Raw genomic sequence first — 16,756 nt, forward strand, 5'->3', positions numbered from 1 at the left:
AAACCAGAAAGGTTTCTTGGGGGAGATTTTTTTAGGAAGATGTTGGAGGAGGCTTGTAAAACTTGGGGATTTGTGGAAATGATTGAAGAATAGTTGGTTTTCTCCTTGTTGTCCTGTTTTTTCCTTTTTAAATTAATTTTTACTTAGGCATATAGTTTAAAAGACCACATTTTGCCAAAAAGTTCATTATCAAATAAAGCAGTTTTCTGCACCATTCTGTCTACTCTGCACGGCTCTGACCCCAGGGCAACCTGGGCAACCAGGACAGCTGGCTCCTGTGGCTAGTTCTGCTGGCACTTACACATCTCATATTCCCAGCTATCACAGAGCCAGATCTTTTGATTTGTCAATTTGAGGTGTTACCTGTTGGCTTTCTCTTATTGTAGGCAAATATTTCATTCCTCTTACACATTCTGTTTCCTCCCGGATGTCCTTTCAATATAGTTAGTTTATAATTTTTTGCTAATTCAGTGTTCAACATATATTATTATGCCTGCACAAGTATTATTTACAGCTGAAGACTGTAATATTCCTTACTCATGTTTCCTTTCTATTTGTTTTTCCTGAAATGAATAATTGCCTTGATTTTCATATTTAACGTCCACAATTTATTTAGTTTTTCAAAATGAAATTACCTCAGGTAATGTATCTATTATAAAAACTTTATTGGAGACATTCTCTCCTAGAATCCTCTATTTTCCTTTTTCTGGGTTGATTGCTCCCTTGGGCCGCTTCACAGTTGTCATCCTGGGACGTAAATTTCTTCTGATCCTTGGAATGTCTGCTGGATTGGATTCCCTATTTCCTGGATCTCGTATCTTCTTCTTTCTTGGTTTACTCCCACTGTTTGGGTAAAGCATACCCTCTAGGGGTTTTGTCCAGTTAAAATGATGGGACTGTGGCAGTTGGCTGGTGATGACAGCTCTCAGCAGCCTTTCCCGAGGTCACCGCTGCAAGCTTTCCTCCCTGCCTGACTAGTCACCGTGCTGGAGTCTCCATTCAGTCTCATCCTGGACATGCCCTTCTCTTTCCTGCATTGGATGTCCTTATTTTTTTCTTGCCTGTGTCTTTCTCTTCTTGATTTACTCCACCTTTTTGTGGAGGGCATTCTCAGTAGTTTCTCGAGAAAGGCTTAATTGGAAGTAAAGTTTTGGGTACCTCATGTGTCTGAAAGTGCCTCTATTCTGTCCTCACACTCGAATAACAGTGTATCTGGGTATTAAATGTTCAATTGGAAATTCTTTTCTTTTAGCATTTGGAAAGCATTCATCTATTGCTTTTTTGCTTCCAGTGGTGCTGTAGGAAAATCTGAATCTTATTCTGATTCCTGATCATCTGTATGTATGTGATTTATTTGTTTGCTTTCTGGCAGCTTATAGCGCATTCTTTTAGCACCCCTTTGTTCTGAAACTGTACATGGTGTCCTTGATGTGGCTCATTTTTTTTTTAGTGTTTTGGACTTTCAGGAGGGCTCCTTTCACTCTGGAAATGTGTGTCCTTCATTTTCGGGAAATTTTCTTGAAGTATTTCATCAATTTTCCTCCTCTCCATTTTTGCATATCTCTGTCTGTAGACCTGTTATTTGTATGTTAAACCTCTTGGACTGGTTCTCGAATTATCTTACTTTTTCTTCTGTTTTCCATCACATTTTTCTTTTTACTCTTTTCTGCGTGGTTTCCTTAACTTTGTCTTCTCACCCTTATAATAATTTTTTTATTTCTGCCATCGTGTTTTAAATTTCAAGCTCTTTGTTATTCTCTTAATGTTTATTTTAAAATAGTAACTGTTCTCTCTTTGTGGATGCAATATAATCTTCTAACTCTTCAAGGATATTAATGGTATTTTCCCCTAAATTTTCTTTATTTGAATAGTTTCTTTTTTTTTTTAAAGAAATAAGTGAAAAAGCTCAATTCCCACTCTTCTCCAGTGATCATATCAGGAGGATTATGAGAAATACTATTAATATGGACTATGCCCCAGGCACTAAAAACCAAACCACACCCAGGCAGTATTGTCCTGTCATGCATTTTGTCCTAGCAGAAACATCTTGTTTTCCCCAGAGCTTCTTGTTTTTGTAAAAGACACTAAAAGCAACTGACTAAAGTTTATCCACTATATTCTCTTTTTAATTTAATTTAATTTATTTTTTAAACAGCAGATTCTTATTAGTTATCTATTTTATACATATTAGTGTGTATATGTCAATTGCAATCTCCCAATTCATCCCACCACCACCCCTCCCCCTGCCGCCACTTTCCCCCCTTGGTGTCCATACGTTTGTTCCCTACATCTGTGTCTCAATTTCTGCCCTGCAAACCAGTTCATCTGTACCATTTTTCTAGGTTCCACATATATGCATTAATATACAATATTTGTTTTTCTCTTTCTGACTTAACTTCACTCTATATGACAGACTCTAGATCCATCCACGTCTCTACAAATGACTCAATTTCGTTCCTTTTTATGGCTGAGTAATATTCCATTGTATATATGTACCACATCTTCTTTATCCATTCGTCTGTCGGTGGGCGTTTAGCTTGCTTCCATGACTTAGCTATTGTAAATAGTGCTGCAATGAACATTGGGGTGCATGTGTCTTTTTGAATTATGGTTTTCTCTGGGTATATGCCCAGTAGTGGGATTACTGGGTCATATGGTAGTTCTATTTTTAGTTTTTTAAGGAACCTCCATACTGTTCTCCATAGTGGCTGTATCAATTTACATTCCCACCAACAGTGCAAGAGGGTTCCCTTTTCTCCACATTTCTCCAGCATTTGTTGTTTGTAGATTTTCTGTGGATGCCCATTCTAACTGGTGTGAGGTGATACCTCATGGTAGTTTTGATTTGCATTTCTCTAATAATTAGTGATGTTGAGCAGCTTTTCATGTGCTACTTGGCCATCTGTATGTCTTCTTTGGAGAAATGTCTATTTAGGTCCTTTTTTGGATTGGGTTGTTTGTTTTCTTAATATTGAGCTGCATGAGCTGTTTATATATTTTGGAGATTAATCCTTTGTCCATTGATTCCTTTGCAAATATTTTCTCCCATTCTGAGGGTTGTCTTTTCGTCTTGTTTGTAGTTTCCTTTGCTTTGCAAAAGCTTTTAAGTTTCATTAGGTCCCATTTGTTTATTTTTGTTTTTATTTCCATTACTCCAGGAGGTGGATCAAAAAAGATCTTTCTGTGATTTATATCAAAGAGTGTTCTTCCTATGTTTTCCTCTAAGAGTTTTATAGTGTCTGGTCTTACATTTAGGTCTCTAATCCATTTTGAGTTTATTTTTGTGTATGGTGTTAGGCAGTGTTCTAATTTCATTCTTTTACATGTAGCTGTCCAGTTTTCCCTGCACCACTTATTGAAGAGACTGTCTTTTCTCCATTGTATATCCTTGCCTCCTTCGTCATAGATTAGTTGACGATAGGTGTGTGGGTTTATCTCTGGGCTTTCTATCCTGTTCCATTGATCTGTTTTTGTGCCAGTACCATACTGTCTTGATTACTGTAGCTTTGTAGTATAGTCTGAAGTCAGGGAGTCTGATTCCTCCAGCTCCGTTTTTTTCCCTCAAGACTGCTGTGGCTATTTGGGATCTTTTGTGTCTCCAAACAAGTTTTAAGATTTTTTGTTCTAGTTCTGTAAAAAATGCCATTGGTAATTTGATAGGGATTGCACTGAATCTGTAGATTGCTTTGGGTAGTAAGTCATTTTCACAATATTGATTCTTCCAATCCAAGAACATGGTATATCTCTCCATCTGTTTGTATCATCCTTAATTTCTTTCATCAGTGTCTTATAGTTTTCTGAGTACAGGTCTTTTACCTCCTTAGATAGGTTTATTCCTGGGTATTTTATTCTTTATGTTGCAATGGTAAATGGGATTGTTTCCTTAATTTCTGTTTCTGATCTTTTGTTGTTAGTGTATAGGAATGCAAGAGATTTCTGTGCATTAATTTTGTATCCTGCAACTTTACCAGATTCATTGATTAGCTCTAGTAGTTTTCTGGTGGCCTCTTTAGGATTCTCTATGTATAGTATCATTTCATCTGCAAACAGTGACAGTTTTACTTCTTCTTTTCCCATTTGTATTCCTTTTATTTCTTTTTCTTCTATGATTGCCGTGGCTAGGACTTCCAAAGCTATGTTGAATAATAGTGGTGAGAGTGGACATCTTTGTCTTGTTCCTGATCTTAGAGGAAATGGTTTCAGTTTTTCACCATTGAGAATGATGTTTGCTATGGGTTTGTCGTATATGGCCTTTATTATGTTGAGGTAGGTTCCCTCTATGCTCACTTTCTGGAGAGTTTTTATCATAAATGGGTGTTGAATTTTGTCAAAAACTTTTTCTGCATCTATTGAGATGATCATATGGGTTTTTTTTCCAATTTCTTAATATGGTTATCACATTGATTGATTTGCATATATTGAAGAATCCTTGCATCCCTGGGATAAATCCCACTTGATCATGGTGTATGATCCTTTTAATGTGTTGTTGGATTCTGTTTGCTAGTATTTTGTTGAGGATTTTTGTATCTATCTTCATCAGTGATATTGGTCTGTAATTTTCTCTTTTTGTAGTATCTTTGTCTAGTTGTGGTATCAGGGTGATGGTGGCCTCATAGAATGAGTTTGGGAGTGTTCCTTCCTCTGCAATTTTTTGGAAGAGTTTGAGAAGGATGGGTGTTAGCTCTTCTCTAAATATTTGATGGAATTCACCTGTGAAGCCATGTGGTCCTGGACTTTTGTTTGTTGGAAGATTTTTAATCACAGTTTCAATTTCACTACTTGTGATTGGTCTGTTCATATTTTCTATTTCTTCCTTGTTCAGTTTTGGAAGGTTATACCTTTCTAAAAGTTTGTCCATTTCTTCCAGGTTGTCCATTTTATTGGCATAGAGTTGCTTGTAGTAGTCTCTTAGGATGCTTTGCATTTCTGCGGTATCTGTTGTAACTTCTTTTTCATTTCTAATTTTATTGATTTGAGTCCTCTCCCTCTTTTTCTTGATGGGTCTGGCTAATGGTTTATCGATATTGTTTACCTTTCCAAAGAACCAGCTTTTAGTTTTATCGATTTTTGCTATTGTCTTCTTTGTTTCTGTTTCATTTATTTCTGCTCTTGTCTTTATGATTTCTTTCCCTCTACTAACTTTGGGTTTTGTTTGTTGTTCTTTCTCTAGTTCCTTTAGGTGTAAGGTTAGGTTGTTTATTTGAGATGTTTGTTGTTTCTTGAGGTAGGATTGTATTGCTGTAAACTTCCCTCTTAGAACTTCCTTTGCTGCAATCCCATAGGTTTTGGTTCGTCACGTTTTCATTTTCATTTGTCTCTAGGTACTTTTTGATTTCCTCTTTGATTTCATCAGTGATTTCTTGGTTATTTAGTAACGTATTGTTTAGCCTCCATGTGTTTGTGTTTTTTACATTTTTTTCCCTGTAATTGATTTCTAATCGCATAGCATTGTGGTCAGAAAAGATGCTTGATATGATTTCAATTTTCTTAAATTTCCTGAGACTTGATTTGTGACCCAAGATGTGATCTATCCTGGAGAATGTTCTGTGTGCACTTGAGAAGAAAGTGTAATCTGCTGTTTTTGTATGGAATGTCCTATAAATATCAATTAAGTCCATCCTGTTTAATGTATCATTTAAAGCTTGTGTTTCCTTATTTATTTTCATTTTGGATGATCTGTCCATTGGTGTAAGTGAGGTGTTAAAGTCCCCCACTATTACTGTGTTACTGTCAATTTCCTCTTTTATAGCTGTTAGCAGTTGCCTTATGTATTGAGGTGCTCCTATGTTGGGTGCATATATATGTATAATTGTTATATCTTCTTCTTGGATTGATCCCTTGATCATTATGTAGTGTCCTTTCCTTATCTCTTGTAACATTCTTTATTTTAAAGTCTATTTTATCTGGTATGAGTATTGCTACTCCAGCTGTCTTTTGATTTCCATTTGCATGGAATACCTTTTTCCATCCCCTTACTTTCAGTCTGTATGTGTCCCTAGGTCTGAAGTGGGTCTGTCATAGACAGCATATATATGGGTCTTGTTTTTGTATCCATTCAGCGAGCCTGTGTCTTCTGGTTGGCGTATTTAATCCATTCACGTTTAAGGTAATTATCGATATGTATGCTCCTATTACCATTTTCTTAATTGCTTTGGGTTTGTTTTTGTAGGTCCTTTTCTTCTGTTGTGTTTCCCATTTAGAGAAGTTCCTTTAGCATTTGTTGTAGAGCTGGTTTGGTGGTGCTGAATTCTCTTAGCTTTTGCTTGTCTGTAAAGCTTTTGACTTCTCCATTGAATCTGAATGAGATGCTTGTCAGGTAGAGTAATCTTGGTTGTAGGTTCTTCCTTTTCATCACTTTAAATATGTCGTGCCACTCCCTTCTGGCTTGTAGGGTTTCTGCTGAGAAATCAGCTGTTAACCTTATGGGAGATCCCTTGTATGTTATTTGTCATTTTTTCCTTGCTGCTTTCAATAATTTTTCTTTGTCTTTAATTTTTGCCAGTTTGATTACTGTGTGTCTCGGCATGTTTCTCCTTGGATTTATCTTGTATGGGACTCTCTGCGCTTCCTGGACTTGGGTGGCTATTTCCTTTCCCATGTTAGGGAAGTTTTTGACTATAATCTCTTCAGATATTTTCTCTGGTCCTTTCTCTCTCTCTTCTCCTTCTGGGACCCCTATAATGTAAATGTTGTTGAGTTTAATGTTGTCCCAGAGGTCTCTTAGGCTGTTTTCATTTCTTTTCATTCTTTTTTCTCTATTCTGTTCCACAACAGTGAATTCCACCATTCTGTCTTCCAGGTCACTTATCTGTTCTTCTGCCTCAGTTATTCTGCTGTTGATTCCTTCTAGTGTATTCTTCATTTCAGTTATTGTATTGTTCATCTCTGTTTGTTTGTTTTTAATTCTTCTGGGTCTTTGTTAAACATTTCCTGCATCTTCTCCCTCTTTGCCTCCATTCTTTTTCTTAGGTCCTGGATCATCTTCATTATCATTATTCTGAATTCTTTTTCGGGAAGGTTGCCTATCTGTACTTCATTTAGTTGTTTTTCTGGGTTTTTATCTTGTTCCTTCATCTGGTACATAGCCCTCTGCCTTTTCATCTTGTTTGTCTTTCTGTGAATGTGGTTTTTGTTCCACAGGCTGCAGGATTGTAGTTCTTCTTGCTTCTGCTGTCTGCCTGAATAGTTTCTTTTTCCTGCAATTTGCTTTTTATTTTTCATTTATTTATTGAATTTTATTTTATTTATTTTTTATACAGCAGGTTCTTATTAATTATCTATTTTATACATATTAGTGTATATATGTCAATCCAGTCTCCCAAGCAAGTTGCTTTTTAAATGCTTGTGTTTATGTTATTCTCTGTCTTCTTTCTGATAAACCTTAGTTGTCTGTTCATGACTAGAACAAATAATCCTAAAAAGGTTACTGGAAACTCTGAGTATGTGGATATTGTCCACATGACATGTGAGCTTTAATGTAGGCTTCTCTCTGTGGGTTATTTATTATTAACTGGTCAGATTTTCTAGAGTATTCCTGATCTCCTGCCTGGAGAAAAAAGATCTGCCGACCAGCATTTTGGGAGCCCAATGTGAGAAGAAGGCTGGGACTCATTGTTGGGGGTGGAGTGTGTGTGTGTGTGTGTGTGTGTGTGTGTGTGTGTGTGTGTGTGTGTGTAAGTAACCTAATCCCTTGGTTTTGGTACTGCACCTATGCCTTCATCTGTGCTAGCTCATAACCTCTCCAGGGGTTAAACCTCAGATGTTCTGCCAGGGGAGTGTGGAGTGGGGAACGGATCTAGAGACCTGATTGTTTCTTAAGATAACTGTCACCCAATTCTCTTTATTTTGGTTCCTCTGTTCTTACCCTCACTTCCAGAAGTACCCAGAACTGCCCGTTTCTAAGTTTTGGGTTTTTTTCCCCTGAACATTCTGCCGTGTGATTTGGATTAGCTGTCAGCCTGACAGTCGCAGTTGTAGGATTCACCTTCCTTGGCTTTGCCAAGACAGTTGCCTCCAGTCCATCTGCTTCCACCGTCTAAAACTTTGTGGCTGTTTTTCTCTTTGGATCTTGTCCTAGTGGATTATGTCTTTAAAACAGCAGTCACTTTTCCTTTGTTGCTTAAGCTGTGCAGTTGAGCAGGCCTAGTTGTCTATGTTCACACAGCCGCCGTCACACGGATCCCCTGCCTTCGTTCTTGCTGCATGTTTCTTCAGCATGTGGAGGCATTAGAAGTTAAAGGGTCATCTTGAGAGAGGTTTTTTTCTTGAGCTGCCATCTTGAGAGATACTATAGAAAATACCTGGTTTTAAACTATATTAACCTACACTTGTTCGTACTAAATTTTATGTTGTCAGTTTTTTTCTCCATATTGTTGCTTTGTGGTATAAAAATGCCACTGTAATGTAGCTTGAATGATGGCAGTCTGTCAGGCATCCAGTGCTGTGTCTGCATTGGATTCCAAAATCTGAAATCTTTTCTCTCTCAGCCGTAAAGTGTACTTAGTCTTACAGCAGTGAAAGAAAACTGTCTCTAAGAAATATTTGTCCTTTTATTTGGTGGTTCTCAGGCTTTAGTGAGCATCAGAAGCTCTGGTTGGCTTATTAAAACAGCTTAAACTAGAGTTTCTGATACAGTAGGTCCGGAACAGGGCCCAAGTTTTGGGGGTTGTTGTTTTTTTAATGTTTCTGTATTTATGGGCCTGAGATTGTGAATTCCTAACAAGTGATGCTGATGCTGGTGTGAGGGCCACACTTTGAGACTGACTGAAGCAGACTGTATGAGTGCTTGAAAACCAGAACGCCACCACCAAGACCCTCCAGTAAAGCTTTACTTCATTATTTTCCAGTTGGACAATTGAGAAGAGCTTTGAATTTATGCTATGATCGCTCTCTTTGCCTAAAACATACGTTTACTTGATCGTCTTGATTGAGACAGTAGGTCTAACCATTTAAATTAATGAATCCTTTCCTTTGGTCCACTGTTATTCCTTTCTTTCTTTCTGAACTGCCTGTTTGAGATTTTGTCCTCGTCTCCCCTTCTTCCTTCCCTTGTTTCTTGTGGTGCCTGCAACTCTGTGATGCGGCAGAAGTTGGCTGTCAGGGTGAGCTCTCATGTAGAAGCAAGTCTGCATTGAGGTCGGTCACGTGGGGTCTGCCTGCTCTGGGTCGGTAACGTGTTCATAGCATGTTGGGTGTAGTTATTTAAACATGGAGCCTTACCATTAAGGTTGTGCATACTCGCATGTAAACACAAACATTAATGTCAGGCTGTCTTTACTAGTTAGTAATTTGTGTATGCCTATACCAGGAAGCATACACTTTTTAGAATTTAACTGAAAACTTTGAATAATTAATTTGGCAGGAGAAGTGTTACAGTTATTGGTTCTAAGTGGATCTCTGTTCATTGGGAGCAACTGTCTCTTTTAAGTAAGGTGAAGAGATTGGCAAAGAAAACTTCAGTTGAATCAGGGAAAATGGCCTTTTATCCAGTTAGGTAACTTAATCTGACAGAAGCAGAAATCGTTTTTAGGAATGTAGGTTTGACACTGTAGAGATGAGGGATGGGGAGGTGTTAGCATCCTCTGTGAGCAGCGTTATAAATTGCCTTTCTACTTCATTACTCTCTATCAGTGTGGCGTGAAAAGCATTGGAACTGTTTTACTGTTGGGTTTAACCTAGCACAGATGTTTTTGTTTCTTTATGCTGGTTAAATTATAGTACAAAGTGCACTGTTTGATTCACTAAGTCATTTCTGCAAATCTTTGGTCACATTTATATGCTGTCCAGTCTTTGGGTTCTACTGAGGGACAAGCCCTGAGGAGTAAGCCAATAGGAGATTTTTCCCGTTTGTAATAGTGTCCTTTTTTTTTTTTTAATGGTATGACTGTTTCAGGGCTATATTTTTTAAAATAAAAGATAGCTTCAGCAGAATTAGATAAGTAATCTCTTAACCCAGTTAAGAGATCTTTTCCCTTAATAATTGCTTTTTATATGATTAATGGCTCCCATAAGGTAACAGTATTTTCTAACCAAATGGGTTCCCGTATATTTAGAGAGATTTTTCCCACATTGTGTATTTCTGTGAATGGCATGAGTAGAAAAGCACAGACTGTTAGCTCCATGAAGACAGGGACTTTGTTTTGTTCATCACTCTGTTTCTAACACTAAGAAAGGTATTTGATATGCAGTTCTCAGTAAATATTTGTGGAATGAAGGACAGAAACCAGTTTAGAGTTCAGCATCCTGCATTACCTAATTAATGCCACAAGGTGGTACTGTTGTAGCATGAAATAAGAGGCTGTAATTCTTAGCCTCTCTTACATAGTTTTATATAAATCCTATGAATAAACAAAATGAATGAATTGACTACCTATTATGTTTATTGCCTGTTTCAGATATTTATGGTTTTAGCATGTGATTAGTCTTTTGAGTCCATGATTTGGCCAGGCAGTGAGATTATAACCTAAATAAAGAACATTTGGTTCAATTTTTTTTTTTTTTTTGAAATTTGGAGTGAGTTTTATTAATTAATTTATTATTTTTGCTGTGTTGGGTCTTCGTTTCTGTGCGAGGGCTTTCTCTAGTTGCGGAGAGCGGGGGCCACTCACTATCGCGGCCTCTCTTGTTGCGGAGCACAGGCTCCAGACACGCAGGCTCAGTAGTTGTGGCTCACGGGCCCAGTTGCTCCGCGGCATGTGGGATCCTCCCAGACCAGGGCTCAAACCCGTGTCCCCTGCATTAACAGGCAGATTCTCAACCACTGCACCACCAGGGAAGCCCTGGTTCAAATTTTTATCAAATGTTAAATGAGATAGCATCTATTAAAACCTAGCACAGTATCAGGTTAGTTTCATTTTCTCGCCTTTAATTTATTTTGGGTTAAAAACCTTTGTTAAATTTTTCTTTGTGTTAAAATAATTTGCCAAACATTTTCTAATAAGTTATCACTGAATGTTAAACGATATTTTGTAAGTCTGTTTTGATTGTCAGAAGATTTTAAAAATTGATACCAAACCTAGATTTTACTGTATTATACCCCCCACTGCAAAAAAAAAAAAAAAGTTTAATTCTGCTCCATGGTTCTTTTATAAGGCTGAAATATTTTAACATAGTACTACATATTTGTGCATATATGATCATAATGTATAAATAAAGTCAGTCTATAATTTGTCTTGATTTCACTCCTATTATAAAAGTGTTGACAGGTTTGTTTTATAGCTTGGAATTTTAAAATTTCCTTATGATGAAATTGACTTCTGAATATTTTGATTGTATAATTTTCCACAGACTGAAGCAAAATCAGAAGAGGGCCCAGGATGGGCTATCCTACGTGATAATTTCATGATGGGAGCATCCATGAAAGACTGGGACAAAGGAAGTGATGGACCAGATGACAACAGACCGGGGTCTGGAAGTGACTCTGACACATAAAGCTGTATAAGAAACACAGTTTCCATTTTATTTTTCCTAGAAAAATACTCGTGCTCTGAAAGTTGGGGAATTATAAAGATACCATTTGTAAGAGAGCCAAAACACTTTCACTATTATCAACTTTGGTGTTTCTCTTTTTCATGTAAACTTGGTTAAAATGATATTTCAAACCTTGTATAATTTTAAGCATTGTTCTTTAGAACGTTCGTAGAAAGAAATATTTCTACTTGAGATATGCATTTTGCCAAGTTCATTATAGGTTTACCTGTTGCTTTTGGATATTGGTGTTTTATTTAAGTATCACCAAGGGTTGTAGAAATGCAATATCAATTCATAATTAAAATGAACTCCTTGAAGTTAATATTTTTCAGCCTCTAACTTACAGACCTATATATGTATATTTTTTGTGGTGAAGGGTTGGTGTGTTTTTTTTGGTGAGCTATTGAGAAAAACTATGTAGCAAATTTTTAAATTATAGCATTTCTGATTTGGGGTGATGATTTTATTTTTAGACACTCTGGCAATTATGATTTAAGAAACATCAAATTTCTACTTTTATATTATTTCCTTTTATATGCTAAGTAATATATATAAATAATGGCTTAGATTTATTTTAAGTGTTAGGTTATTTTTGTATGAGAGATTTACTGAGGTGGAAATTCTCATATTTAACTTATGCAATGAGGCATAATTTCTTAGGAAGCATATTTGACATGTTCTCGTTTCTCTTATTTTCCCTAAATATTTGAGTTAGCTTAAATTCTTTTTTTATGGACTGGCTGACCAGTGAAATGGTAGTTAGACAACAGATAGTCTGCATCAGATACTGCATCTGATCTGAGACTTGATTTCTTATAGTTGTCTTAAAGATTATTAAATTGGATGACTTTCAGAATCTAGGTGTTAAACAAAAAGAGAAGAGAAAGCAGGGCTATTTAATATCATTCCAAAATTTCTGTGAAACTGGGCCTAAGATGCAAACTTTGTAGGGGAATTATTTAATAAAAGTGATCTGTTCTTTTTTAAAAGGGTCCATCCCTTACTCCATCTTTCCATAGTAAAAATAGTTCCCTCCTACTACCAAATTGCACATGCTTGCATCTGTTATATATCGAAGGATAATCCTCCCCTCAAAACTGTGCTAGAGCAGAGACGTTTATATTTGCAAACCCATTTGGGTGTTACAAGTATTATGTAACCAAAGTTAAATTAGTCCATGGCCTGGTATTTGTTATCCTAAAGGAAGGTATACATCTAAGATATCAAATGATTAAACCAGCAGAGCTCAAAGTACATTTTTGTATGTATCCAAACTTTTGAAATTTAGTGTCTTCTTAAATTATAGAACTGCTATTTTGTCAGTGTAATATAAGTAAATGTGAACAACTAGTCCTCAGTAGTAACATGAGCATGCTAAACATCTCAGTATAACTTAACACAGATAAATATTTCAATACAACCTTACACGTAGATAATTTTGAGAAGCAAATTTGCAGCACCTAAAAACTTTTATCTTCTCAGAATTAAAGATTTTACTTTTTTTTTCCTGCTATTATTCTGTTTCTGAATCATATTAAAGCTTTGCAAAATTTCTTCTGAACAGGACATCAGGTGATAGAAATGGGTAAATAACTTCTTGTTTAGTAAAAAAGTTGTTTTTTAACATAAACTTATCATATAGTCATTAGTTTAATTTAGAAAAATTGAGCAAGATTTTCAAACTGAAAGGAAGGAAGAGAATATTGGCAGATTTTCTTCTTTCAGAAATCATTTTATTCCAAAATAAAATTGAGTTGCTGCTATAAGAAAAAAAAATCACTTATGTTAGAAGGTGTAAAGCATATGTAAATCACGTGAAATAATTTTTGTCATAAAGATAGGATGTTTTATGTGTATTAATATCTCTGCATATTGGCAGTCAAATATCTAAGCAAAATACCATCATATGAATCTAAGGATGAGCATATTATTTTAAAAGCTCTGTATCTTTAGATGGATGTTTTAAATAATCTAGCTCTGTCATCTCTACCCTAAATATTTTACCTACAACATTTATTTATTTATTTTTAAAATTTATTTATTTATTTATTTTTGGCTGCGTTGGGTCTTCGTTGCTGCGTGCGGGCTTTCTCTAGTTGTGGCGAGCAGGGGCTACTCTTTGTGGTGGTGCGTGGGCTTCTCATTGTGGTGGCTTCTCTTCTTGCGGAGCACGGGCTGTAGGCGTGCAGGCTTCAGTAGTTGTGGCTCGCGGGCTCTAGAGTGCAGGCTCAGTAGTTGTGGCGCACGGGCTTAGTTGCTCTGCGGCACGTGGGATCTTCCCGGACCAGGGCTTGAACCTGTGTCACCTGCATTGACAGGCGGATTCTTAACCACTGCGCCACCTGGGAAGTCCCCCTACAACATTTAAATTCTGACATCAATCAGATAAATAATTCTGCACCTAACTTCTGATATTGTCTTTGAGTTCTTTAAGGAGGGAAAAGAGAAAGAACAGCATTACTATACCCCTCCCCCCCATAGTTATCTAAAAATAACAATATTTGGATTTTATTTTTGGTAACTATTTAGGGTAATAGAGTAATAAAAAGATTTTATTTTTGTTTGTTTAAAAAGAACAATGGAAAATAGTAACCAGGTAACCAGTACCTAGGTATTATCTTATTCCCTTATCTGGATATTCAGATGGCTAGGGTGAATGTTCTCAGCATTAGCATAGTTCAGTATTGCTTATTTTTTGCTTTTAGCTGTTGAAATCTCACAAAATTAATACCTGTTACAGACTGACAATAACTTAGAATCATTACAGTAGTTTAGTACTTTAACTTAGAATACTGAATTTATTTTCAACTTACCTAGACTTCTACATAGATTAAGTATTATTCTACTCGTTGAAAAATATATCTTGGAAACGCTTTGGATGGACTAATTCAAAGGCTCGCTTTCAATACTTAGAACCTGAAATGACTCCATAGGAAATTCTGGAAGATTTATTTGAGGGTAAGTCCAATCCTTTAAAATATTTTGTCTTTTATAATATGAATAAGTGGGTGAAAGGGAATGTTTAAATGTTGGAAAACCTCTTAAGGCTTTTCAGTCACTGTGTTTTGCACATATGAACATACTTAATATTCAGTGGCTGCCAGCTAAACTAATCCTTCCTCCCGTGCTGGTCTTTAGGACATGTAAACACAGTACTTAACCATAAAGCCATTTAATTGCAGTTTCTAGACACCTACAGATGTCCCAGTTAACATATAACAGCAGAGAAGTCCTAAGGTTGAAGTGTGAACAGAAACATGGACAAACTGAGGACCTTGTAAGGAATTGTAAGGCCTGAGAGAATGCCTGTAAAGGACTCATCATAGAGCATAAATATTTAGAAGAGATAGGAGGAGGTCAAATAAGTAAGTTGATATTACATCTTTTGGATAACTTGTTTCTTCCCTATACGGATTTACTTATTTTATTTTATTATAGATGTTTATTAATATAAAATTATATTATGCTAATTTTAATATATATATAAATTATATTAATATAAAATTATATAATATAAAAGAGTCATAAGTGAAATGGGATGGAAGTTTTATTTTTTCAGTTTTTTTAATGATCACAGAGTACCATTATTGCACTTAGTATAGTGATATATTTGTGCCACGTGAATTTCACTTTTAAAACATACATTTGAAAAATCAGTAGATACTTTTTAACATTTGTAATTTCTTAAGGAAGTGTGAATGTGTGTGTGTGTGTGCGCGCGTGCGTGTGTGTGTGTGTCTTAGTCCAGGACATTATACCAGATACCATAGACTGGGTGGGAAAAACAACAAACATTTATTTTCATGGTTCTGGAGGCTGGAAGTCCAAGATCAAGGTGCTGGCAGATTTGATGTCCGATGAGCACCCTCCTCCTGGTTTGTAGACAACTGACTTCTTGCTGTGTCTACTTGAGGCAGAGAGAGATCATCTTTCTCAGTGCCTCTTTTATAAGGGCCTCGTGACCTGATTGCCTCCTAAAGGGCTCCACCTCCAATATTATCATATTAGGAATAGAGCTTCTACATATGAATTGTGGAAGGCGGGGGATCAAAAATTCAGTCCACAGCAATGCATAAAATAGCAAATGGTACATTTTTAACTTAGATGTGAAATAACTTTAGCTACCGTTGATTCTTTTCTTTAATAAATTATTTGTTTTTTTATTTTTGGCTGCGTTGGGGCTTCATTGCTGTGCGCGGGCTCTCTAGTTGCGGCGAGCGGGGGGGCTACTTGTTGTGGTGTGTGGACTTCTCATTGTCATGGCTACTCTTGTTGCAGAGCACAGGCTCTAGGCACGCAGGCTTCAGTAGTTGTGGCACGTGGGCTCAGTAGTTGTGGCTTGTGGGCTCTAGAGCACAGGCTCAGGAGTTGTGATGCACGAGCTTAGTTGCTCTGCGGCATGTGGAATCTTCCCAGACCAGGGTTTGAACCCGTGTCCCCTGCATTGGCAGGCAGATTCTTAACTACTGTGCCACCAGGGAAGCCCTACCATTGATTCTTGACTTAGATTTCCTACTAGAATTAGAAGGTTAAATGAAGCATTTATCTGGCATTAATTGAGCACCTGTTCCAGGAACTGTACTAGAATCATTTGAGTGATATTGTTTATGGCAAAATAAGGGGTAATTTTGCTCCTGTAAAAAATTAAAAAGTCAAATCTCCTGTTCCTTTTTAAAGTCGACTTCCTGCAGTACGTGCCCACTGTATGATTTGGATTGTGTGCCAATTTGGATTAACAGTGATAACTTGAAATGAATCAGTTATGTGCCATGACTTTAAAAATGTTTGTTAAAAGATAACCTTTTCAAAAACTATTATAGTGGAATCTAAGTTGTACATTAAAAAACTATTGTAACAGAATTGTACAGTAATAGGAGTCCTAGAATAATGAAGCTTGTCTAGGGGTGTGAAGAGGTTAATTTGTCGGTACTCTGTCGATGATAAGTTCATTTTTACTTGGAAATGGTTTTCAGTTGAAGGAAGCAGAGTTCATACTGCTCCTTCCTTAAATGTATCTATTAGGATCAACATGACTGATGTTTGTCTCCACTCAGTATATCTGTGATAGGTAGTGAGTCTGTTGAGTCCTGCAGATATTATGAGTACGAAGACTATTTGAGGTGAATTGGCAGTTAGAACAAATTTTGGAAAAGGGAGAGAGAACTCTTCCATGCCTACAAAAAGCTCTCTCATTCCTTCCCCAAGAAAGCAGGAGTCTGAATTTTGGCCAGCTGGATAGATGAATCTTACTGACTATTGCAGCAAGGTAGGCCTCCTGGTAAATTTT

General features: G+C 36.6%; 1 protein-coding gene across 1 annotated transcript in view; it reads left to right on the plus strand.

Annotated features, from left to right (window-relative positions):
- The window catches only part of RRP15 (ribosomal RNA processing 15 homolog), a 46,310-nt gene extending 34,519 nt beyond the window's left edge, over window positions 1–11,791 (plus strand). Inside the window, exon 5 of the mRNA XM_030868323.3 lies at window positions 11,287–11,791. Coding sequence (XP_030724183.3) covers window positions 11,287–11,430 — 144 coding nt within the window. The 3' untranslated portion in view covers window positions 11,431–11,791. The remainder of the gene's footprint in view (window positions 1–11,286) is intronic.
- The last annotated feature ends 4,965 nt before the right edge of the window (window positions 11,792–16,756 follow it).

The sequence above is a fragment of the Globicephala melas genome, chromosome 1 (genome assembly GCF_963455315.2).
Source record: "Globicephala melas chromosome 1, mGloMel1.2, whole genome shotgun sequence".
NCBI lineage: Eukaryota > Metazoa > Chordata > Mammalia > Artiodactyla > Delphinidae > Globicephala > Globicephala melas.